General features: G+C 37.1%; 2 protein-coding genes across 2 annotated transcripts in view; both read left to right on the plus strand.

The window, feature by feature from the left end:
* LOC145277040 (protocadherin Fat 4-like) overlaps nucleotides 1-27,048 on the plus strand; it is a 1,076,063-nt gene that overhangs the window by 695,024 nt on the left and 353,991 nt on the right. The window lies entirely within an intron of this gene.
* LOC145277064 (protocadherin Fat 4-like) overlaps nucleotides 1-27,048 on the plus strand; it is a 221,787-nt gene that overhangs the window by 74,890 nt on the left and 119,849 nt on the right. The window contains exon 4 of the mRNA XM_080128727.1: nucleotides 1,661-1,904. Within this exon, the coding sequence (XP_079984853.1) occupies nucleotides 1,661-1,904 (244 nt within the window). The remainder of the gene's footprint in view (nucleotides 1-1,660; nucleotides 1,905-27,048) is intronic.

A 27,048-nucleotide genomic window follows, 5' to 3' on the forward strand; every position in this document is an offset into this window, starting at 1 on the left:
ACAAACACAAAATTCTTATTTAGATAGCTCAATAATGCAATACTAGAGCTATAAATACATAAATAAAATTACTTTACAAGGAACAGATTCTCATATTGCTGGGGGTTTTTAATGTTAGGTTTTTCTTCGTAACAGCTAGTATACAATTGTTTCGGCGTAATGTTAGCATATAAGTATGTAACAGTTCATTAATTATAATTTTGCACAACTGGGCAGCTAATCAGCGCATAGAAAACACCAATTTTTCAAAAGTTTACATAGCCTATGAACAGGATTCTCTCATAAACATGGCGGTATTAACTTTCATTATTTCTCATGCCTATATGTATATATATATATATATGTGTGTGTGTGTGTGTGTGTGTGTGTGTGTGTGTGTGTTTGTGGATATAAATTATACATATGCATATGTATACATTTTTTTATTACATTTTCACTCCAAATAAGGCACATTCCCACTTTGATGTATTAACTTTCATTATTTCTCATGCCTATATGTATATATGTGTGTGTGGGGGGGGTGTATGTGTGTGTGTGTGTGGATATAAATTATACATATACATATGTATACATTTTTTTATTACATTTTCACTCCAAATAAGGCACATTCCCACTTTGATGTAGGGGGCTACTATCAGGGACATAAGCTACAGGAGTACTATGTGTGGGGAGTTGGCCAGCAAAATGTCGGTTCACGTTACACTTGAACTTCTGCATGTCAGTAAAGTTGGAGAAGCAGGAACCCGGAAGGGAATTCCAAAGTCTAGCGTTTCTGGGGAAGAAACTATTGGAGTAGAAGGCTCTCTTACATCTAGGGATCCCAACTGTGAAGGGGTGGGATTTTGCTGCTTGTCGGGTTTGTCGGGAGTTGAGGGAGTACAAGTGTTTGCAGTTCATCGGAGCATTCACCGTTATTCTTCGTTTATCAACAAGCGTCTCCCATTTATTTATTTGTGTGATGATATTTTAGACATCCACACCTTTATACATCGCTAATTTTATAATTTTATAGTTAAAAGGTTTGTATGAAAAGTGGATAATTAACATGAAGTAGTTTAACTCTAGTCAATTGTGGCCGAAATTCTCGTGAATTTAAACGTTATTTAAGATCCGTAGAATTAGGGGCATTTAAATTCAGTTTTAATTGCTGGAAAGTGCTCTTAGCTTAGGGAATAAAGATCTATTTATAAAACGAATAAAATACAAGGGACGATAATTTTTTCTTCAACATCACCTTTTTTACTAACATCTTCAAATATTTTTTTTGTATAGACATAACCACTTATCAAGGCCAGAGACCACACGAGGATAAGGGTTAAGAGTGTACAGTAGTCAATTGGACAATATAGTAATCGTTAGTAATAGAAATTCGGTAAATTTGTTTACTTAAGTGGAACGGCTCATCAAGAACTTGTTTACGTTAGACTTGAAGACAACCATATTGTAGTCAGCTGGAAAGCAGGAAAACGGAAGACAATTCCACAGGCGTGCAGTTCTAAGAAAGAAGCTTTGTTTATGGAATCTACGTTTAGGTTTAGGCATAGATAAAGAGTGGGGGGAATTACTTTCAAAAGAATGTTCACGACTATTTTGAAGTTATCTGTCAAGGAATACGCTTTACTTATTAATGATACGTGTTATACTTTTCTTTTTATTATAGTTAATTGCGAGAAATAAAAAGTTGGTCACAAAAACGTCATTGGAAATACACATCGACGATCTAAATGATGAAACTCCCGAATTTCGTGAAGAATACTCTTTTACATTGGAACCAGTTACCAAAGTCGGTACGATCATTGGTCAGTTGAAAGCGACGGACGCTGACAGGACAATAAAGAATAACAAATTCTCTTTTTTCCTGAAGAGTGGCAGTTTTGAAAAATTTGCTGTTGATTCAGATTCAGGTAAATCTTTTTTTTAATCTCTTTCGGTAGTTGTCTCCCCTTGTCATCAACTAATAATAAAAAAAATCATTAAAACCTCTTTTAATACTGCTTTGTTGTTGTTCGGCTAATGCGTTGGGTAGATAGCTTTTTAGTTTTAGTTCGATCAATATCTATAATTGTGTATTGCATCTTGAATAATTTAATTATTATTACACTGGACTTTTAAGAATGCACTTCATTTATAACACCGAAAAAATAGTCATTTCCATGACAAATGTATCTCTTCTTTCAGTGTCGTCACGTGACTTCCGATTTTCAGAGTTCCGATAAAAGATAAAGACAAACTTAAATTTGAATTATTAATTGAACAGCTTTTTTGAATTATTAATTGAACGGCTTTTTTGAATTATTAATTGAACGGCTTTTTTGAATTATTAATTGAACGGCTTTTTTGAATTATTAATTGAACGGCTTTTTTGAATTATTAATTGAACGGCTTTTTTGAATTATTAATTGAACGGCTTTTTGAATTATTAATTGAACGGCTTTTTTTAATTATTAATTGAACGGCTTTTTGAATTATTAATTGAACGGCTTTTTTGAATTATTAATTGAACGGCTTTTTTGAATTATTAATTGAACGGCTTTTTTGAATTATTAATTGAACGGCTTTTTTGAATTATTAATTGAACGGCTTTTTGAATTATTAATTGAACGGCTTTTTTGAATTATTAATTGAACGGCTTTTTGAATTATTAATTGAACGGCTTTTTTGAATTATTAATTGAACGGCTTTTTTGAATTATTAATTGAACGGCTTTTTTGAATTATTAATTGAACGGCTTTTTTGAATTATTAATTGAACGGCTTTTTGAATTATTAATTGAACGGCTTTTTTGAATTATTAATTGAACGGCTTTTTTGAATTATTAATTGAACGGCTTTTTTGAATTATTAATTGGGCAGCTTTTTTGAGCTATTCTATTGTTCTTATCTATGATGCAATTTTCACAACGGCATCGCCGATGTAAGCTCTGATCTTCTTCAAATGCATTGTGTAAAAGTCGGGAATCTTTATTTCAGAGTTTGGGATCTACTAGTCTTATTTAATCCACGAAAGATGATTGCTTCCACCCCGTCAGTCATGGCCGAGTAGAAGTGTTAAGTAATATGTATTCTATCATATTCTTACTTAGTATCACTTGTAATGGGGATTAAAACTTTTAACCTAAAAAATATCAGCGGTGAAAATATCATCTAAGATGAGAACATTAGTCCAAACAATCCAAATAATTCATCTATATATATAAAAGCGAAAATGTGTGTGTATGTATGTATGTATGTATGTATGTATGTATGTATGCATGTGTGTATGTTCGCTTTTTGTGTATGTCTGCAAAAGGCTTTTTCCGAGGCCTTCTCAGGGGGGGTCGCTCCTTCTTAAAACTTTTTTATATCACGTCTAAATTATAATAACTACAACTTAATAACAAGGGACGCATGTGTATTTAATTTGCCTGACTTTTACCAGCTCACCGCGTCCGAATGATCTGGCTTGCAGCGCAAAATTAGGTCAGACATTACGCCACTCCTCGCACCTGTTTATTTCGCTTTATAACCCTTCACTATCAGTTCCGCTCCCCTCGTGGCCGAGATGGTTAGGCGTCTGGCTTTTTCCTCCTTTTGTTTCCACCTTCCCATCAAGGCTTCAGGGTTCAATCCTACCTTCTTACTAAAACTTTTTTTTCTTTTACCCGGCCAACATATTTTTAACACACACACACCTCCAAACACTCGAGCACGCCGGGTACCCCCCGGTAGTCTATAAATATAAAAGCGAACATGTGTGTTTGTATGTATGTATATATGTATGTATGTATGTTCGCTTTTTTGTGCATGTTTGCATTTCCACCTTCCCACCAAGGCTTTGGGGTTCAATCCTACTAAAACTTTTTTTCCTTTTACCCGGCCAACGTCTTTTTTTTTTAACACACACACATCTAAACACCCGGGCAATGCCGAGTACCCCCTCTCCACGCAAATATTAGCTTAAACTCAACTTTTAAATGTTTAAATATTTCAGCTTACCAATCTGTCCAACTCTCTCTCTCTCTTTCTCTCTCTCTCTCTCTATCTATCTCTATCTCTCTATCAATTTATATATCTGGCTATCTATCTATCTATATACATATATATATATATATATATATATATATATATATATGGAGAGAGATAGATAGATAGATAGATAGATAGATAGATAGATAGATAGATAGATAGATAGATAGATTTCATCACAGTTCCATTACTTCTATTTAATGAACGTTTGCCTTGGTCTATACTTTTTCATTCATTCACCCGGATCATTACTTTTCCAACTAACAGTTCTTTCGTAGTAATAGCCAACTGTCGCCTAAGCTATCGAGTTTCAAACCTGGCTTGAGGTAATTGCTAGTCTGGCAGCAATGATGAGCTGTGATACAGCGAAACAGTACTGTATGTGGACGACGATGTGTGTGTGTGTGTGTGTGTGTGTGTGTGTGTGTGTGTGTGTGTGTGTGTGTGTGTGTGTGTGTGTGAATAGATGACCAACGTCGGAGCTGCCACCGATTTCTTTTATTGCATTTTTTTCTTATTTTAATTGCTTTGCACGGAAACTGAAGATTCTTTTAATATGCATTTTGCATTGTTTAAAAGCTTAATTCACTTAGAAATGTTGTTTTTCTTTTCAATATTCTACAAATACTCACATTATATTTGATTCGTTAAAAGGTGTTTGACGATTAAAAAACCATTACGATGAAAACTGGATCGCTAGGATTTGAGAATTGTTGCAGTTTTACAGTGCATAATTTTTGTATTATTTGGATTTTTCGGACTACTTTTCTCATTTTGGGTGCTATCTCCACAATGTTTCGGTCGACGTAACCTTCGATTTTGTTCAGAAATATTTTGTCGAACTCTGGAATCTTTCTGTCGAACTCGGGAATCTGTACGGAATTACTAACGGAATGCATTATTTAATCCACGGCTGTAGCTGCTCCCGTTCCGTCAGCCATTGTATTTTGGGGCGCCCACAAGGAGAATTGAACCTTCAACCTCCAGGAATGTAAGTTTTACAATTAAATTTCTCCAAGTACTTTATCCTTGCGTGGGAGATGAGAACAGTAGTCGAAAGAATTCAAGAATTCGTTGAATTTTTAGATTAAAACAAATAAACGTTTATTAAAAAAATAAATATCAACAAAAATTTTATTTTAATATTTTTCCATTAATTTTTTTTTTTTAAACTCATTTCAAATTGTATTTTTACGCACCTTTTTTACATCTTATGCACATTGTTTGAATATTCGAGCAAAACTAACCCTGGTTAAGAATAAATATTCAAATTGTTCAGTTGAAAAATAATTTAAAAAGCAAAAAACATGCTAATACGAAGGGCGTGCAATAAGTAATGCCCCTGGCCCACTTCCCATAGCAGTAGAGCAACGAAACTTGGCACAGTTATTAGTCTTTCTCTACATAGGAACCACCCAGGGTTATGCATTTCTCTCATCGTTTGATGCAGCTCTGGAAACCGTTTTTGTAGAACACCCCAGGTTGGTCCTCCAACCACGACGTGACTTCAGAAATCAAGGCTGTATCATCTAGGAAACGCTTTCCTTTCAAAAACAACTTCATGGCTGGGAAGAGGTGAAAGTCAGAGGGTGCAAGGTCAGGAGAGTAGGGAAGATGGGGAAGGATTTCATAACCACATGTCCGTGCTTCTGATCTGGCGACATGCTAGTTGTTGACCGGAGCGTTGTCCTGCAGGAGGAGGGTAACTTTGCTGATCTTGCCCCACCTTATGATTTTGATAGCTTCCCTTAATTTCCTCAAAAGTAAAGCATAATAGGCTCCTGTAATTGTGGTACCCTTTGCCAGGAAATCTGTCATCACTACTCCGTTCTGGTCCCAGAAGACTGTGAGCATGACCTTGCCAGCAGAGGGCTACACCGTTGCCTTCTTTGGAGGGGGTGAGTCCCAGTGCTTCCACTGCATTGACTGGGCTTTGGTCTCTGGATTATAGTGATGGACCCAGGTTTCATCCTGTGTAATCAGTCTTTTGAAAAACTTTGACTCATCTTCTTGGTACATCTCCAAATTCATCCTCGAGCACTCGACGCATTCTCGCTTCTGGAATGGTGTGAGCAACTTGGGAATCCATCTGGCAGACACCTTATGCATATGCAAATGGTCATCAATGATAGTTTCCACAGACCCTGTACTAATCTTGACATCTTGGGCTATTTGGCGAATAGTAATGCGCTGATCTTCCAAAATGGCAGCCTTAACTTGACGGACAGATGCCTCATCAAAGACAGAAGGGGGGCGACCAGTTCTGGGAGCTGTTTCAACAGATTTCAGGTCATGTTTGAATTCACGACGCCAGTGTTTTACAAGGTCATATACTGGGGCATTATCACCATAGGTTTCTTTCATTTCATCAAAAGTCTCCTATGGTGTGCATCCTTTCAAATACAAAAACCGGATCACTGCTCGACATTCAACAGGCTCCATTTCACACCTGACTCAGTTCAAACACCTGTAAAATAGAAACCACAATTAGTTCAGAGCTGTAATTTGCTACATGACCCGTAGAGACATAAATCATTGCACATGCAAAATTTCATCTAGATTAGAGAACTGGAAGTGGGTCAGGGGCATTACTTATTGCACACCCCTCATAGAATTCACCTTCTTTAATTTGATTAACCTCGCTCCATTTGTCACATAATCAGAACTCCTATCCTAACCGCCTGATTACTGATTTAACACATCTGGGTTCTTATTAGTTAAAATTTCAAGTGTGTAGAAAATGATTCCAAGTATTATACGATTTAAAAAACACAAATAATATCGAGTGGTAAAAGACTCATGGACAACGCCGAGTACGAGTATTTTTCAAATGTATCAGTCCTGTTAAGCCGCCCTTTTTAATAATTAATCCACCATTGCTGATCATGTTGTTTCATCATTAACCTGACACATTTTTTTTACATGGGGGATCACCACTTATAAAGGCCCGGAAGCCACTCGGGGTTATTGTGTGTACAATAATCAATGGGATAATATCGTAGTAATAGTTGATATTGGAGATTTGATAAAGTTTCTTACTTAAGGGGCGATTAATCAGGAATTTGTTTGAAGACATCTAAGTTGTAGTTAGGTGGGAAACAGGCAGGCGGATGAGAATTCCACAGGCGTGCACTTCTGAGAAAGAAAATTTGATCATGGAATCTACGTTTTGATTTAGGCACAGATAAAGAGTGGGGGAAATTACTTACATTGGTTTTCTGCTAGACGGGTGTTTATTGTGAAAGATTGGCGACGGCGGAGGGGGCAGCGATTGGAGCTCGGACGAGCACTTGCCATGGAAATAACGATAAAATAAAGACAGGCTCGCAACGTCTCTTCTGGGGGAGAGAGGTTGCAGGGAAGAGAAAAGGGCATCCCCCACTAAGCCACGAAGTCTGTTTTGTACTCTGTCAAGGCAGGATAGGCTGTTTTTAGAAGCTCCAGCCAAGATGTGGCAGCAGTACTCCATCTTTGGACGTACTTGGCTTTTATACAGATAGAGAATTGCATAAGTTTCCAACCCGTTTCCCTGAGCAGGAAGAACAACACGCATCACTTCTAGATCTGTTTTTGACCACAGTTCCCGATGACTGCATAACGAAGGCCCACAGCCCACTCGGGAACGCTGATCATGCAGTGATAATGGTTGAAATCGTCCTAAACTCTAGACCCAAAACTGAAGAGCCAGTGCTCAAAACAACGAGATATTATAATAAGGCTGACTGGGAAGCCATCAGGGAACTAATTAGAGATGCTCCATGGAAAAATATTTTCTCTCTCCCTGCTGAACAATGTGCAAACGAGACCACTGACTGGTTCCAAACTGCAAACGAAGCGCATGTTCCCATGCGGAAATTTTATAGTAAGCCCCACTCTCCCCAATGGTTTACATTGACTTGTGCAACTGCCATTGCTCAAAAGCAGCATGCATACCGTAGGTTTAACCGACATAAGTCCAGTTCAAACAGACTGAAGTATATAGAAGCTAGAAATAACGTTAAGAAAGAAATAGCGACAGCTAAGAGAGAATTTACGGAAACCACTAAAAAGCGCATTGAAGCACAAAAACTAGGAACTCGAGACTTCTGGAAAATCTACAACAGTGTAGTAAATAATGGGTAATCAACAATTCCCCCACTAACCAACAATCACGAGGTTGTCTCCTCAGCAACCGACAAGGCTAACATGCTTGCCAGTCGGTTTGCCTCAAACTCCACACTGGACCCTTCCAACCACCACCTACCTGACTTTCCTATGCGGACAGACGCCACACTAGACGATCTGAAAACCACCCCTGCTCAGGTGCATACTATCATAAAAAACCTTGACACCTCAAAAGCATGTGGACCCGATCTTATCCCAGCTGTGCTATTAAAAAAGTGCTCAGCCGAAGTAGCTCCAGTTCTCTCCAAACTCTACAACAAATGCCTTAATGAAGCTTGCTTTCCGGGCTGTTGGAAAACTGCTTCTGTTGTACCAGTATTCAAGAATTCTGGCGAAAGCACAGACCCATCAAATTATCGCCCCATTAGCCTCCTCCCACTTTTTGCCAAAATATTTGAGACCATAGTTAACCATGTTCTAGTCCATCATCTTACAGATGCTAAACTACTGACTGACAAACAATATGGATTTAGACAAGCCCGTTCCACAGCAGACATCCTAACTGTGATCTCTGAACGTATATACCATTCACTAGACAAAGCGGGGGAGGGCAGAGCAGTAGCTCTAGATATATCTAAGGCTTTTGACAGGGTATGGCATGAGGGTCTCCTCAGTAAAATCAGATCATACGGTATCACTGGTAGAATACTTAACATAATTAAATCCTTCTAAAATAAGAGAAAAATCCAGGTTGTCCTCGACGGTCGTACATCTAAACAATATGATATAAATGCGGGGGTGCCCCAGGGTTCTATCCTTGGACCTCTATTGTTCCTGATATTCATAAACGACCTCCCCGACAACATTGCCTCTGAGATGGGTATATATGCTGATGACACTACACTCTATGGCAGGCACGATAGGAAGACGAATGAACACATTTCTAAAGAAATGGCAGAAACACTAGAGGAAGACCTCCAATCTGTTGTGGAATGGGGACAAAAGTGGTTGGTCGCGTTCAATGCTGCCAAGACTAAACTAGTTTCATTCAATAATTACAAGAAACCCTCTCTACCACCCATAGCCATGGCCAACGACTCTTTATCTGAGAGTCCATCTTTCAAACTCCTTGGCCTAACGTTCACAGGAAACATGAGTTGGAACAATTACATTGAAGGCATTGCCAGGGCCGCTGCAAGAAAGGTGGGCTCTCTCTACCGTGCTAGAAAACTACTAACACCCGAAAGTATCCTGTACCTCTATAAGGCCACCATTCGCCCATGTATGGAGTATTGCTGCCACATCTGGGCTGGTGCATCTGCTACTAGTCTCTCGCTCCTTGACAAGGTTCAAAAGAGAGTCGCAAACCTGATAGGTATTGAACTGGCATCTAAGCTTCAGCTTCTGTCCCATCGACGAAATGTTGCATCCCTCTGCCTTTTCTACAAGTATTTTAGTGGTGAATGCTCTGACGAACTGCAATCACTTGTGCCCCCACGACGTGAGCACCCTCGACAAACCCGACAGGCTGCTAAATCCCACCCCACACTGTAGAGATCCCTAGATGTAAAAGATCTTTTTACTCCAATAGTTTCTTCCCCAGAACCGCTAGACTCTGGAATTCCATTCCAGGTCCCTGCTTCCCCAACAGTACTGACGTGCAGAAGTTCAAGTGTAACGTGAACCGACACCTTGCTGCCCAAATCCCTACATAGTACCCCAGTAGTTGTTGCCCCTGATAGTAGCCCCCTACACCAAAGTGGCAATTTGCCTTGTTTGGGGTGAAAATGTAATATAAAAAAAAAAAAAAAAAAAAGTAGTGAGATATCTTTTGGAGAGGTAGAAATATCCCACCATATTCCCAGCAGACCGGGCAACAGACTTGATATATGTGTTCCATTTCAGATCAGGAGTAAAGGTCAAACCCAGAAGCTTGTCAAAACATGAAGCTTCCCCTAGACAAGGGCCATTCATTTCAATTGATACCAGATGAGGATCAGAGTGTTGATGATGTAAAGATAGGAGCTTGGTTTTAGACGCATTAAAAGTAACCAGCCACATCTTCCCCCACTGAACCACGCGCTCAAGATCAGAGGAGAGATAATCAGAGAGAGCTTTGTCATTTACGGCTTTTGATGTGTTGCCATAGATGATCGTGTCATCAGCATAGATGTCAACGAATGTTTTTTGTTTTGGGATATCCCTGATGTAGATCAGGAAGAGAGTTGGGCCCAGGATGAACCCCCGGGGGACTCCAGCATTAATACTGTGGGCCTCTGATTGCTGCCCATCAACCACTACTCTGATGAGCCTATCAGAGAGAAATGATTGAATTATTGAGAAAACATTTCCAGTTATACCGTAGCTGGAAATCTTGTGAATTAGGCCCTTATGCCATACTTTATCGAAGGCCTTTGATATGTCAAGAGCAATTGCCCTAGAAAGGAAGTCTTTGTCGAAAGATTCACTAATCCTATGAGATATAACTGTTAGCACACCAGCTGTAGATCTAGCAGAACGGAAACCATATTGTGTGTCACTAAGAAGGTTATTTCTGTTGAGGTGGTTGACTACTTCTCTATTTAATATGGATTCCAGCAACTTACTCATGACATACAGGAGACTTATTGGTCTGTACTGAGAGGGAGATGACTTATCACCTGAGTTCTTAAATACAGGGCATACTGATGAGATTTTCCAGGGTGTTGGAAAGCACTTCACCTTAAGGCAACGCTTAAAGAGTTTTGTAAGTACTGGGGCAAGTTCTGGTCAAAGCTTTTTCAACACTATAATTGGAATGCAGTCTGGGCCAGTTGCTTTACTAAAATCAAGGTTCTTGATTAGTTTGGCGACCTCACGCACAGGTATTTGTATGTTGAATAGTGTGTTGTCTGTTGTAGAAGGAAATACGGGGAGTTGATGACCTTTGTCGCAGAGGGTAGAGTTAGCTGCAAAGTTCTTTGCAAATAGTTTGGCCTTGTTTGATGCTGATGAGATGACCTCAGGTCGATTGATGATGGTTGGGATAGAACGCATGCTTCTGTTCAGGATCCTCTTTGCTATTTGCCAAAACTGGTGAGAACCAAGCCGCTGCTCAGCTACTTTGGATTTAACGGACTGAGCATATAGTTCTCTTGCATTTTTTTATTACTCTTTTACAGTGGTTGCTTGCAGTCCTGAAAGCAGCTTTAGACTCAGTGCATCTATTACGTTGGTAGCTATGGAAAAAGTGATTTCTGTGCGCAATGGCAGCAGCACATCCTGTGGAGAACCATGGCTGGCTGTTAGGTTTTTGTTGGAATTGTTTAGATGGTATAAATTGGTCTATGCCTACAATTAACCATTCGGTCAGATCTGATACTATAGAGGACACATCCTTTTTAAACATGGAGTGCAGAGGTAAATCAGATATGAATGTACGGAAGCTATCCAAGTCAGCCATAGAGTATCGGTATACAGTACGGTGGAGGGGTACGTCTGGGGGCTTCTTACATTTCGTTTTAATCTTAACTGATACGACGGAGTGGTCGGAGGAACCCAGGGGAGATAGAACGGAACGTGAACATAGCTCAGGGGTAGTTGTGAGAAAAAGGTCAAGAAGGCTTGCATACAGACCGGTAGTATCGGGCATACGGGTGGGTTCGTGAACAATCTGGGTGAGGTCATAGACAATGGCAAAATCATGACAGAACCTTCCATCATCATCTGTCTTATTTGAGTGGGTCAGTCATTCCACATTATGGACATTGAAGTCACCGCAAATGTTTATGTTAGCCAAAGGATGAGCAGACAGGATGAGGTCAATTTTCTCATATATACTCTAAAAGACAGTAACCCCGCTCTTTCTATTGTGGGGGCGATAGAGGGCAAATATAAATGCGGTGGTGTAAGTAAGTGCAACCCGGAAGCACATATAAGGTAAATTAGGGTCTTCTCTGGAGATATATCTACCACATGGAAAGCCATCTTTTATGTAGGCGCATATTCCATGCCCATGGCGATCTTGGGGGTCAGATTTAGATGTTAAGTTAGAGTATCCTTTTAATATGAACTCATCTATGGAAGTGGTCGGCCCTATGCCAGTTTCGCTTAGAAAGTGTAAGTCAGGCTTCGTCTCCTGTAATTGGGTTTCAACCTCTGGAATATTCGAATGTAGACCCCTGATGTTGGAGAAGTAGACATAGTAGTAGGGGTCTACATTGGAGGATGGGGTTCTAGGTTTATTCATGTTTTTTTTGGGGGGGGATATTTCATCTTGAGTTTTGGGGGTTGTGGAAACAGGTCGATAGACTTGGTTAGAGTAGGACAGAGAGGGAAAGTAAGAGAGAGAGAAAGACAGGTTGTTTTTTTGTGGCATATGACAAGGTAAAGCCGTAACAATTACCCACTAGTATGGCATCGAGAGGCCCCACCAGAGACTACTCCATGGTCCAGAATCCATTCACCAAATGGCAATACAGCAGCCCCAGTATTTACACCTGCTGATAGGACAGCCTCCTTAGTGGTTAATCCAAGGTTTGTGTCCCTGACTATCAGGCGGATAACGTCAGCCCAGATGAAACGTTTACCTCCAGCACCCTTACTAGTGACGTGATCACAAGGATAGCCATAGAAACAGAAAAATTTCCGACATCTCAAGCTATTATTCACGAAGTACTACCGACCTGGAAAGCAGCTTGTTCTTCACCCTTTGTCAGAAAAATCACTCATTGGAAATGAGGACTGAGGGACAAAAAAGGAGAAGCCGATAACACAACCACAGTGTATTATCTACTCTTCATTGCTAAAAAAATGTAAGAAGGACTTATTAATATCTATTTAATATAAGTCCGTTACTCCATTCCTGTTTAGGACGATATTTGAAAATAGTCCCCCCACCATATTTATGCGTATCTTAGAGTGGCATCTGGACCTTGATAAGCGGTGACCCTCAAGTAAAAAAAGATCGATAATTGTCAAATACGATTTCTTATTTTATCTTAGAACTCAAAAAAAATGAATTATGATGGTGATCATCATCATCATATCGTATGAAAATTCTATTATTGGCACTGGTTTCCTCGATTTATTTCTTGTAAGAATTCTTTCTTAGAAAGATGTCGGGTATTTAGAGGAGGGACAACGAGAGGGTTGCCAACATTTTAAGCGAAAGTGATATTTGTGGAACGAACTGGATTCGAACTTAGAACACCTATGTCGTCAGTCCGTGTCGTTAACTACTAGAACATCGTTACCTCCTAATAAGATGGTAATATAAAGTAAAAAGTTGGAAGTCTGAGTGGATAGTGTTATTGTTACTTCCCGGGCAAAACCCTGTGCGTTCAAGCTAGAGTTTATAGTACATATAAGAATAACAAGTTCTTCTACAAATCGATGTTTGGCTAAAAGCATTATGTTTCAGCAAAAAGAAATGCTTAATATATATATATATATATATATATATATATATATATATATATATATATATATATATCAAATGTAGAGAATCTTTACACATATAAAGAAGGTAGATGGATGCTAGATGATCTCTTGCACGATAGATACAAAGTAGAAGTCTGTATTAGAAATGACAGTGCTGTCAAACTGATTGCGAAAATGTGCATGGTCTTTGTCGTAGTATGACCTGACTTCCCGTTTCAGGCCACTTCGTCCCTCAGCGAGCGCCCACTTATCATGACTGCCATGGACAATATTTACCAGAGTGATGTCTACATAAATCAACAACCGCCCCCTATGGTGTTCATCGTGTACAGCGAATTCGCTCAACGGTATGTATTGATGGATTTTAGCGGTTATCTAAATATACGTTGCACCGTCTAGAACATTAGCTGTTAATATTATTTTCTTTACATTGTTTGCTTCGATTTGATTACGCAGGGAGAAATCCAAACAATATTGAAGTCAGCATAAAACTTCAAAAGTAAAACACGTAAGCATGTTGATATTAGGAAGTTAAGAACTGTAGTTTTTTTTTATTATTATTATTTTATCGAATACTAGCAAGGGATATCTGGCATTTAATGGCATTTATGGCATTTAATACTAGCAAGGGATATCTGGCATTGACCAAGGCAAAAACGTAACATAACTTCTACCCTTTTCTTTTCCCTTCGTTCTCTCCACCCTTTCTTCGCCCGGCCTTTTCCTCCCTCTGGACATACACAAATATTACTCAAGTCAACGTAAGAAAAATAACCCTGCGATAAAAATCCGTTATACTTTCTTTTTTTTTTGTAATAGCATTAAAAGATGCGTCTACCTCTTGCTAACAGTAAGCGATATAAATGCCCATTTCACCCTCAAATAATGAACATTTTTTCTCTATATTAAATTATATATATATGGGGCAACGCATGCCACAAAAATATATACGTTTTAGCATATACACATACAGATAAACAATTTCTCATTAGCTAGAAGAGCAGGCAGTGTATGTTATTTAAGGATTATTATTATGACCACCACATATGCACATTAAAATATAGTTTTTTTTATTCTTACTTTTTATAATGTTCGATTAATACGAATACTATTCTCTTTAATATTCCATTACCTCGACCTTTAACCTCCACCCTTTCCCATTCATTCCTATATCTCAAAGCAGACTCAAATCCGCATCCATATTGAGTGTTATTTGCATACAACCAAATTTTAGTTTTCACAGCATTTGACTGAACCTCTTGATATTAACTTCCTGTGACAATGAAGGCCTGATATTTTCATTGCAAACTTTGCTTTCGTATGAGCTGTATCGTCTGAAGATGTCTCTAATTACTGGTAACTAGCTGACCGAAACATGCTCAAGACTGTAGCGACATCTTACTGCTTATGTAAAAACAAATAAAGAGTGTGTATATATATATATATATATATATATATATATATATATATATATATATATATAGTAAAATTGGTAATTATTAAAAACCTGAAGAGAGTGCACAATACTATTGCAGAGCAAATATGTGTATTATTTTTTATTACCGTTTTATCTGTCCAGTTGCATATGTTTCGGATGCTGGACCATGTTTACGATCCAGCAGCCTCATCAGACCTTACAGAAATAGTTGTTATTATTTGGAAGAAGGGTTTTAAGAAATACTAGAAGAATATATATATATATATATATATATATATATATATAAAATAAAAAGGAACAAACCGTATTATGTGTTCATCAACGTTTCGTCTTTATTTCGAGACTTCCTCTGGATGAATGAGATTAAGAAACCAAAAAATATACCAGTACAAAATATTTGAAAATGTTTCACGTGCACAGTGTGACGCAGTTCTATTTGAGAGAAACGGAAAATTGATGTCACTCAAATTTCCTTTTCTTTAACAGCACCAGCCCCTCCTCCTTTTTGAATTTCCAGCATCAATTTTCCGTTTCTCTCAAATAGAACTGCGTCACACTGTGCACGTGAAACATTTTCAAATATTTTGTACTGGTATATTTTTGGTTTCTTAATCTCATTCATCCAGAGGAAGTCTCGAAATAAAGACGAAACGTTGATGAACACATAATACGGTTTGTTCCTTTTTATTTTCTCTATTTTGTCGGAATACTATTTCCATTACTTTCATCATATATATATATATATATATATATATATATATATATATATATATATATTTGGTTTTGTGAAAGAGAATTTCTTTGATTGCTCAATCAGTACATTGTGTCTAACGACAGTGGTTCAAACTTGACCCGTGAAAAAGTATTTTATGCTTATTTTTAATGAACTTTAATATTTAAAATAATATTTTAAAGTTCCATTTTGCTTTTTTGCTTTTTGCTTTCATACTTTACGGCCTAGCTTTACTCAAGTATGGAGCACTGCTGAAGTAAGCACTGAAAATCGACAAATAAAATATTACATCTTATTATGACGTTTTATTTTTATAATAATAAAAATAACACACACACAATATATATATTATATAACACACACAATATATATATTGTGAAAGTCGGGTTAGGGTGTGTGTGAGTTCCTTCTTCATAGGTTCCAAATTTTTTTTTTTTTTTGCACATTTCACACAAAAGTAATTTATGTGTCTGATAGTGTTCTTAGATATGTTTTGTACAAAAATTAATCCGATAAGTATTGAATATCGAAAAACTCCGATCTTAAAAATAGTCGTTTTCTCTTATAAAAAAAAAAATTTTAAAGGGGAATATTTTACGTTACGCTGGCCATTCTAAGCAAAGCATTTCTTCTAAAAAAAAAACAGATTTATTGTCATCTGGAGAGAATTCGACTCTGCAGAGATTTCGACTACCGCTCCAGCCCGGGTGAACCTCACCATTTTATTTGAATTTTTTTTTATTAATGAGTTCAATTTACGATAAAAAAAGAGGTACCATTTCAAATCGCTATAAATCATTTCTTCGATTGCATATTTTAAAACAAAACATTAATTAGAAGTAACTTTTCCAGGGCATTCATCGTAGATCCCAAATATCAGCTGACATGATATTGTTAACAAACACAGACAGAATATGATGAACGACATTATCATTATTTTTTTATCTTTTGCGAATTAGTTCACAGTGCAAATTATTCCTCGTAATGTATAATATTCAATAGGGAGTTGATATAATAATACATGCGGAATCTGCATAAAGTAAAATATCATGTTTAAGCATATTATATGACCGGGCAACGCTTGCTTGCTTGAGTGTTTAAATCGTTCATCCGGTTTATGACTTCCGATTTCAAAACATTTAAGGCCTTACTTAAAGCATATATTCTTTTCAAGAAACTTTGTTTAAGTAGTGCTTTTAGTAAGGCTTCCTTAATTTTAATTAGTGCTTCCAGTAGTGCTCTGGAGGCTTCTGGGTTTTATTTTTTCACATCACTTAAAAATATTTTTTCTCAAGACAATAAAAGACAATATCATTCTAAAATTACTTTTTATTTTGGACATTTTTAATTTTACCCTTTAAGGGCCAACTAGTAAACTAAATAAAAATAATGACGGAGACGCGGAGCAGGACGAACTTTTCCCAAAGTGAAAAGTCGCAAAAATAGATAACAAAATAATAGCAATGGCGGGAGTGGGGAATGAAGGAGCCAGCATCTAATCGAAGCTGTAAATCGGTTCTGAAAATGGGGTGATTTACTAGAAAATTGTATGTGAAATTGAACTCCCCTTCAAATATTTAAATATTAATTTTTTTCATTTTTTTATAACTGGTAGCTTAGTGTCCAATAATACTCAGAAATAGTTGAAACAGGACGAAAAGAAAAATTGTAAGGGTGGCGATTGTTCGGGTGCACCTACATATGTTTTTAAAATATTTTATTGACTTAAGTTGTGCGTTATTAAAACTAGAACTTGTTTTATTAAAAAACAAACTACGTTGTTCGTGTTCAAAATTACTTATGTACAATTATTTTATTTGTATTTTTCATTGGAATTTGTAATTGCTTCCAAACAAAAAAAAAACAGAAAAACAAATATGTTTTTCTAATGTAAAAATCTATTTGATTAATTTACATCTTTAAAAAACCGTTTGGGATTTTTACGACCCAACCCAGCGTAGTTTACCTCCTGAAAAGAAATCAAAATCTACTTTTCTGGGAGCTAGAACGTTTCAACGGCCTTTAAAGATAATATAAAAGAAATATTTTTTAAAATAATTAAAATTTAACATTTTAGCGTGGGAGATCACTTTTCTATATAAATTAACGTAAAATGAGACCCACTTCTTGGCGACGCAGCGACATAAAATCGTTAGTATTTTTTTAAGTTTACTGGCGGGGGTGGGACAGAAAGGGGAAAATTAGGCGTACGTACCAAACTTTTTTAAAATACGTAGAAACATTTTAAGATTTGCTTTGAAAATCTCTCACCGTTAAATGTTACTTAATCAATTAATTATTATTTCCTGATATTTTTAAGGCTGTTAACAACACACAAAACGTAGGGGGGGGGCACTCACTCGTATTTTTTCTTTTCTTTTTTTTTCAATTTTTTCAACGGATTACACCCCTCTTTAATAAAGGATTTTTCATTTAATCTAATGGCAATGATGTTAAACCTTTATTATCCAATGTATTCCGTATTTTTTTTTTGTTGTTTTTGCTAGTCGCCATGTTTGTTTTCGTGCGCGGGTGCATTCAATTTTGCGCGTTTATACATCAATTCTGTATACTCACTTGCACGTTTATACATTAATTCTGTATACTCATTATTCTATAGCTAATTATAACATCTACTGACCCAACGGGTCACATGTAGTCTAATATATATATATATATATATATATATATATATATATATATATATATATATATATATATATATAGTTGAGTTTTTCTTGCTCTGACATTGAAGGTTTTCTTTCACTATTTAAAAAATTTAAAACGAACTTAATATTCTCAGTCATGGATATGCGGGCGACTTATTAAGGGTAAACTAATTAGCATATTTCTTTTAAACCCCGAGCATTCATTTATAATTTTTTTATTTTTAGTTTTATTAGATGATTGGTTTCATGTAACTATTACGCTTAATTATATTATCCATAATTTCTACATTGTGCATGCGATGAATTTAGAGTGAAAACGTTCTAACATATGGATTTGTATATATATATATATATATATATATATATATATATATATATATATATATAAACGTGACCTTGTTTATATGTGCGTGTGTGCGGAACTTCTCTACCAAACTCCTCTCTGATTATTTGGAGTATAGATTTGAAACTTGATATATAGGGTATTTGGATCTCGGGAGCAGTTTCGACTTGGATTTTTGCCTGTAGAAATAGATGCTAAGGGTCAAAATTGAAAAACAAACTATTGTCCTTCTCAGGAATAAATCGATTAACTTTTGAGCATGCGTATACATTTTTTAACATGAACTCGGTCATGTTTAGTTTTTTTTATTTACCTATCTGGCAATAGCTCAGACGTTACCGACGAAAGTTGAAGCGCTAAATAGCGGTTGGAGCACTGAATGTGTTTCCAACTAATTTCACCGAAGTCATTTTTTAACTTTTGAAACTATTACTATATATATTGGGCGCAATATAATAATCAATATAGTTCTTGCTCTATAATAGTGAATACGAAATCTACATGAATTAAAATACCATAATTAATTGTATTTAAGAACGCGGCAACGCCAGGCAGTCTGCTAGTAGTATATATATATATATATGTGTGTGTGTGTGTGTGTGTGTGTGTGTGTGTGTGTGTGTGTGTGTGTGTGTGTGTGTGTGTGTGCATAATTGATTGAGAGATTCCAACGAGAGAAAGATGTATATTTAAATAAGAAAGGTCACCAACAATTGCTATGTATTTTTTTACATTATTTTATTATTTCGTGTTTTGATTTTTCATTTTTAGATCATTGTAATAATGTTTTTAAATCATTGAAATAGTTTTTTTACGCGTTTCAGACGTTCTGTGAAGCGTCCTCTTCGAAAGTATTCAAAGTGTAAAACATTTAAAATATATTTAAAACGTGTTCAGAATCTAGTTAGAAGTTACATAAGAGATGACATACACTTCCTTAGTTCCCTACCACAAGCAGTAGACGATGGGACAATACTAGCCACATTCGATGTTAGCAGCCTATACAGAAATATCCCACACAACTTGGGGAAAGAAGCTATCTTATACTGGATAGACAAACATAAACAAACTTTACATCCCAGATTCACCAAACAATTCGTGATTGACAGCATTGACATAACTTCAACAATAACTCTTTCGAATTTAATAATGACGATTACATCCAAATACTAGGCACAGCAATGGGTACTAAAATGGCACTAACTAACCAGGCTTAGGGTCAAACAAATTCAACTTGCCTCCTCCCTTGAGGCTTGCATTCACAAATATCCGTGGGCTTAGAACTAATTTAGCTGATGAAGCATTTCTCCTAACAAATGCCCCGGATATCTTAGCACTAAGTGAGACTAACCTACACTCCTCCATCCCCTCTAACTACTTTAACATGCCTGGATATCTCCCACTCTGCCGTAAGGACTCTGACAGACATATGCACGGACTTGGAGTTTACATTCGTAATACCCTTCCCCTGACTAGAGAGACAAACCTAGAAACGGATGATCAAGCCTTTATGTGCTTTAGACTAATCATGCAACACAACATTAGCTACTTTTACTTTCTCTACCGCTCTCCTTCGACCCAAGACTGCACCATAATAAACAAAGTATCTGACAGCATAGACACAGCACTCTCCTTCGACACTAGCGCCCAAGTACATGTATTTGGTGACTTTAATGTCCATCACAAAAACTGGCTTGGATTCTCTACTTATACAGATACAGCAGGCAGCGCAACTCATAGCTTCTCTGTATCTCACTCCCTATCGCAAATTGTTACTTTTCCAACCCGCTTCCCTGATCAGGAAGAACAACACGCATCACTATTAGATCTGTTTTTGACCACAATTCCTGATGATTGTGTAACGAAATCCGACAGCCCACTTGGGAACGCTGATCATGCGGTAATAATGGTTGAAATCGCCCTAAACTCTAGACCCAAAACTGAAGAGCCAGTGCTCAAAACAACCAGATATTATAAAAAGGCTGACTGGGAAGCTATCAGAGATCTTATCAGAGACGCCCCATGGGGAAATATTTTTTCTCTTCCTGCTGAACAGTGTGCAACTGAGACCACTGAATGGTTCAAAACTGCAATCGAAGCGCATGTTCCCATGCGGAAATTCTATAGCAAGCCCCACTCTCCCCAATGGTTTACTTCGACTTGCGCAACTGCCATTGCTCAAAGGCAGCATGCATTCCGAAGGTTTAACCGACATAAGTCCAGTTCAAACAGACAAAAGTACATAGAAGCTAGAAGTAACGTTAAGAAAGAAATAGCGACAGCTAAGAGGGAATTTACGGAAACCACTAAAAAACGCATCGAAGCACAAAAATTAGGAACTCGTGACTTCTGGAAAATCTACAACAGTGTAGTAAATAATGGGCAATCAACGATTCCCCCACTAACCAACAATCACGAGGTTCTTTGCTCAGCAACCGAGAAGGCTAACATGCTTGCCAGTCGGTTTGCCTCCAACTCTACACTGGACCCTTTAAACCACCCCCTACCTGACTTTCCTATGCGGACAGATGCCACGCTAGACGATCTGGAAATCACCCCTGCTCAGGTGCATGCTATCATAAAAAACCTTGACACTTCCAAAGCATGTGGACCCGACCTCATCCCAGCTGTGCTATTAAAAAAGTGCTCAGCCGAAGTAGCTCCAGTTCTCTCCAAACTCTACAACAAATGCCTTAATGAATCTTGCTTTCCGAGCTGCTGGAAAACTGCTTCTGTGGTACCAGTATTCAAGAATTCTGGCGAAAGAACTGACCCATTAAATTATCGCCCTATTAGCCTCCTCCCACTTTTTGCCAAAATATTTGAGACCTTAATTAACCATGCTCTAGTCCAGCACCTTACAGATGCTAAACTTCTGAACGACCATCAATATGGATTTAGACAAGCCCGTTCCACGGCAGACATCCTCACTGTAATCTCTGAACGCATATACCATTCACTGGACAAAGCGGGAGAGGGCAGAGCGGTAGCTCTAGATATATCTAAGGCTTTTGACAGGGTATGGCATGAGGGTCTCCTCAGGAAGATTAGATCTTACGGTATCACTGGTAGAATACTTAACATAATTAAATCCTTCTTAGATAAGAGAAAAATCCAGGTTGTCCTCGACGGTCGTACGTCTAAACAATATAATATAAATGCCGGAGTGCCCCAGGGATCTATCCTTGGTCCTCTGCTGTTCCTGATATTCATAAATGACCTCCCCGATAAAATTGCCTCTGAGATGGGTATATATGCTGATGACACCACACTCTATGGCAGGCACGACAGGAAAACAAATGAACATATATCTAAAGTAATGGCAGAAACACTGGAGGATGACCTCAATTCAGTAGTGGAATGGGGACAAAAATGGATGGTAACGTTCAATGCCACCAAGACAAAACTGGTTTCATTCAATAATTACAGGAAACCTTCTCTACCACCTATAGCAATGGCCAACAACTCTTTAGCTGAGAGTACGTCTTTCAAGCTCCTTGGCCTAACGTTCACAGGAAACATGAGCTGGAACAATTACATCGAGGGCATTGCCAGGGCCGCTGCGAGGAAGGTGGGCTCTCTCTACCGTGCTAGAAAACTTCTAACACCCGAAAGTATCCTGTACCTCTATAAGGCCACTATTCGCCCATGTATGGAGTATTGCTGTCATATTTGGGCCGGTGCATCGGCTACTAGTCTCTCTCTCCTTGACAGGGTTCAAAAGAGAGTCGCAAATCTGATAGGCCCTAAACTGGCATCAAAACTTCAGCCTCTGTCCCATCGTCGAAACGTTGCATCCCTCTGCCTGTTCTACAAGTATTATAATGGTGAATGCTCTGAAGAACTGCAATCACTTGTGCCCCCACGACGTGAACACCCTCGACAGACCCGACAAGCTGCAAAATCCCACCCCCACACTATAGAGATCCCTAGATGTAAAAGATCTTTCTACTCCAGTAGTTTCTTCCCCAGAACTGCTAGACTCTGGAATTCCATTCCAGGTCACTGCTTCCCCAACTGTACTGACATGCATAAGTTCAAGTGCAACGTGAACCAACATCTCGCTGCCCTAATCCCTACATAGTAACCCAGTAGATGTTTCCCCTGATAGTAGCTCCCTACACCAAAGTGGCAATGTGCCTTGTTTGGGGTGAAAATATAATTAAAAAAAAATAAATAAATAAAAAAATATGCCACCATTACACTCGCCTTTCTGGAAGAGATTCTTTATGAAATGATAGAACAGAAATACGGACACAATATCAAAATACCCTTCATAAAATCTTGGAAAAGATACCTGGACGACTGCTTTATCCTCTGGAAAACCACATGGAGGATATCAGAGAGCTCCACACTATACTACAAAACCTACACCCCAAAATAAACTTCACCCTAGAACAGAGCCCTACAGAACTACCTTTTCTAGACATCCTAGTAACAATTTAAAACAACAACATAATCACAGACACCTACTACAAACCCACAGATACTCAACAATACCTCCACTTCAAAAGCCACCATCCCAAAAACTGTCTAAAATCCATACCCCACTCCTTAGCACGTAGATTCTGCACCATAGTCACGGACAGACACCTCCGTCCGGCTCAACTAAATGAACTGCAAATAACCCTGCGGAAAAGAGGATATCCACTACCACTAATACGTAAAGGTATTGAACTGGCAGAAAAAATCCCAGTAGACCAACTAAGAAACCCAAAAAAACACAACAAAGAACAAATTTCAATATGCGTCTCCACACGCAAAACAAACAACCCAGAACTATTTACACGGATAACGAAAAAACTTATTCTTCTAAGTCAGAACGATAAACTAAACAATAAAAATAATAAAAAGCAAGCGCCGACCCAAAAACTTAAAACACATCCTAATCTCCTCTAAACTCGTTCAATACACTACAAAAGAAGTCACAAGATGCAATAAACAGCGATTTGGAGTTTGTGACATATTAATAGAAGGAAACACATACATTCAAAAATCCAACACAAACATTCAAAATTAAAAAGGACCTAAACTGCACCTCCAGAAATGTAGTGTATGCACTAAGATGCACAGCATGCGACAAATCTTACATAGGCGCCACCAAAAACCTCAGCAATAGAGTGGCCTTACATATGGCAACATCAAAATCGCAGATAACAGACACCTCTATGTTTCGAAACACGCGCATACATGCAGTGGAAATAGCTTCAAAATAATGCCAATCTTCCAAACAGACAATTACTTTTATTAACTTACACAGGAAAAAAATTTCATAACAAGATTCACTCCCGGATTAAACAGAGCTTAATATCAACACAAAAACAAATAAAATGCAAAGCACACCCGCACGCACGTTCATACACATGTACACCACCACACATAAATCAGAACCGATACATTAAAACACAAACATACACGCATTCAGCCACACACGGCTACAACACCCCCTATCTCTAGTATAACACATTAAACAATACCAACATACCTCGAAACCTACAACACTAAAAAATACTTAGAACAATAGTGTAATATCTGTTGCAACACTGCATCCACCCCTCCTACCCTTAATCAATGGAGAAGAAATCCTTCATGACTGAGATAATTCTCATTCTTATACTTGTGCCTTCCAGGTGTCCCCTCCCTTCTGGGGAGCGAGATCTTCCCCATACTAAAAAGCGATCCTTGATCTGGCCCTAACCACATGGGGAGACAAATAAATAGGAACATTAGAAAATCCCTTATGTCTATTTATAAATAAGCCTTTTTATTTAAACAAACATAATATTATGAATGCCCATCCGACTAAGATTAAAACGACGATCACGATAGAAAAACACTAAAATCTAAAAACACAAAAAATCAGAATAAAAATTAAATTAAAACATCCCAACCAATTACCCCGGTTTCAGATAAGCTGCCCTTCCCCCATACATCACACACATTAAAAACGAACTTGTATCACATTTGCTTTCTTAGGAAAGCAAATAAATTTAAAATGTTATAAAACTATTAGACATATAACATACATTCTACAAAACAATGAAAGAAAAACACACACACACACTCCCCTACGGACCCATTTGACCAAGTACCAACGCGGCCCTCACTTCCACCCAAGTAATAAAAAAATAAAAAATAAATAATAAATAAAAAGTAGTAAAAGGAGAAAAGAGAGGGAAAAGCAAAAGACGGCAATGGCCATGGTCTGACCCCCAATAAGCAAGGGTAGGGGTGGAACACACCCGTGAAGACATTTAGAATCATTTACAGACGTTTCCACCGCTCGGAAACATCTAACCAAAATGGACTGCGAAAATGCTTTTATACATTCTGAACACATTTTAAATATATTTTATATGTTTTACACTTTGCATACTTTTCACAGAACGTCTAAAACTTTATGACTTTCTTTTTTAGTATTTTTAAATTAAAAGAAATTTTATCACGTTAAAAATAATCGCGATTGCATTCAACATTTAAACTTTCACTTACGAAGAAATGTTTTTAAATAAAGGAATAACCTCAAAGATTTCTAACTTTTTTTTATTTTTGGAAATCTGAAGAAAACAGCGTGTTCGTTCTATTGTAGGAATCAGGTTCATTCTGTTGAAACAGTCACAAATATTTAGTGTGAATAACCATACCACCTTAAATTTACTTTTTTAAAATCTGAAGAAAGAATCGCGAAAAACAATAATCGCGAAATTATTTTAGTTTAAAACATTTAAGAACGAAACCACATTAAACTTTCTTATTACCTTTTTCAATCTGAAGAAGATTTAAATAAAAACAATAGCAACGATTTCATTTTACATTTGTAACCAACGCATCAATTTTTAAAAACTCACCAGGGAATATCGACAATTTTCTACTAAAGGAAATACCGTATCGGATATTGTCTGTAATCGATTAAATTGATTGAAATTTTGATTGCTATTTTTTATCAATACAGAACAAAAATTGCTGAAATCGATTTGTTAGTAAGAATTAGATAATGATTTTTGTAGGATAAAAGAAATGGATGACGAAAGTCGACAAACTAATTTTATCATATTATTTAAACTGTAGAATTTAAAGGCCACGTACTAAAATCAATATCGCTATTGAGTTAAAGTTTGGTAATCTGACTTCAAATTCTATTAAGGTTGTAAAATAAACTTGCATTAATACAGAAGGAAAAGTGATAAATCTTGCGTCTGATTCCATCCTTTCTGATATTCTAAAGTTTCCATGCAAAAAAAATACTAATAAGTTTGGTGTTTTTATAATCGTCATCAGTGTTGACATTTACGACTTCGATGCATCTTTTCTGAATGCATCAATAAAACACAAAAAATATGACAAATAAAAACGTGTTTTTCCTAAATGTTTGCTGTTAACTTGTTACGATTTGATCGGTGAAGTTTTCGTGAATTTTTGCGGCAAAACTTTGTTTTGTAAATTGCAAAAGAATAGACGACTTTTTTGCAAAATAGAATGGATTTTCACTTTGGCATTCGAATAAACAAATGTATTTAAACTTTTCCATTTCTTTATCGTTTTTAAATGAAGAATTGAGTAATACTTGTTTTTAATTTGCTCTTTTCGAGTTTAATCTTTTTTATATTCTTTTCATTCTTCTTTTTTCTTATTTTATGTATTTTTTCTCTTTTTTATATATATATATACGGCATAATACGTTGAGACACAGTTTAATGTGGTTTCGTCAGATCACTAAAGTTAAGCAACATTGAGCCTGACTAGTGCTAGATGAGTGACCATTTGGGAATTCTAGGCGCTGTATTTGCTCTCTACTTATCTCCGTATTGTTTCCAGTCGTTCTTAATCTCCACTTGCCACTGGTATTAACAATGTCCACTCAGTAAAGGTATGGTTGGAGTTTGTGCACCTCTTGCTACAAAATATTTCACGTGCAGGCACCCTTACAGTGGGTATCCATAGTCTGCCAAGACTGCAGGACACCACCACCACCATTATAGAGTCCATCTATGAATTCTGACGATGCTAGTTGGATTCTTCCTCTTTGAGAATTTTCCTCTAGCTGAAACAATTTGTAAACTCATTCTGGACTCACAGTAATAAATTTCCTATATACTGCTCTGACTACACATTGAGCACTCTAGTCCGGTTTTTTCATCACTAATAAATATATATATATATATATATATATATATATAAATGACAAAAGTCTATATTCCAAATTTCAAGATGTTGACCATCTGACCATTTATTCCTTTAAGTATGTTGACGTGCACAATTCTTGTCAACATACTGCCAATTCATGCACAATTCGTTTATATTCGTTTTGTCATTAATTTCTTATACATTCTTTCATT

The sequence above is a fragment of the Euprymna scolopes genome, chromosome 5, assembly GCF_053919585.1.
Source record: "Euprymna scolopes isolate OS-2025 chromosome 5, ASM5391958v1, whole genome shotgun sequence".
Classification (NCBI taxonomy): Eukaryota; Metazoa; Mollusca; class Cephalopoda; order Sepiida; family Sepiolidae; genus Euprymna; species Euprymna scolopes.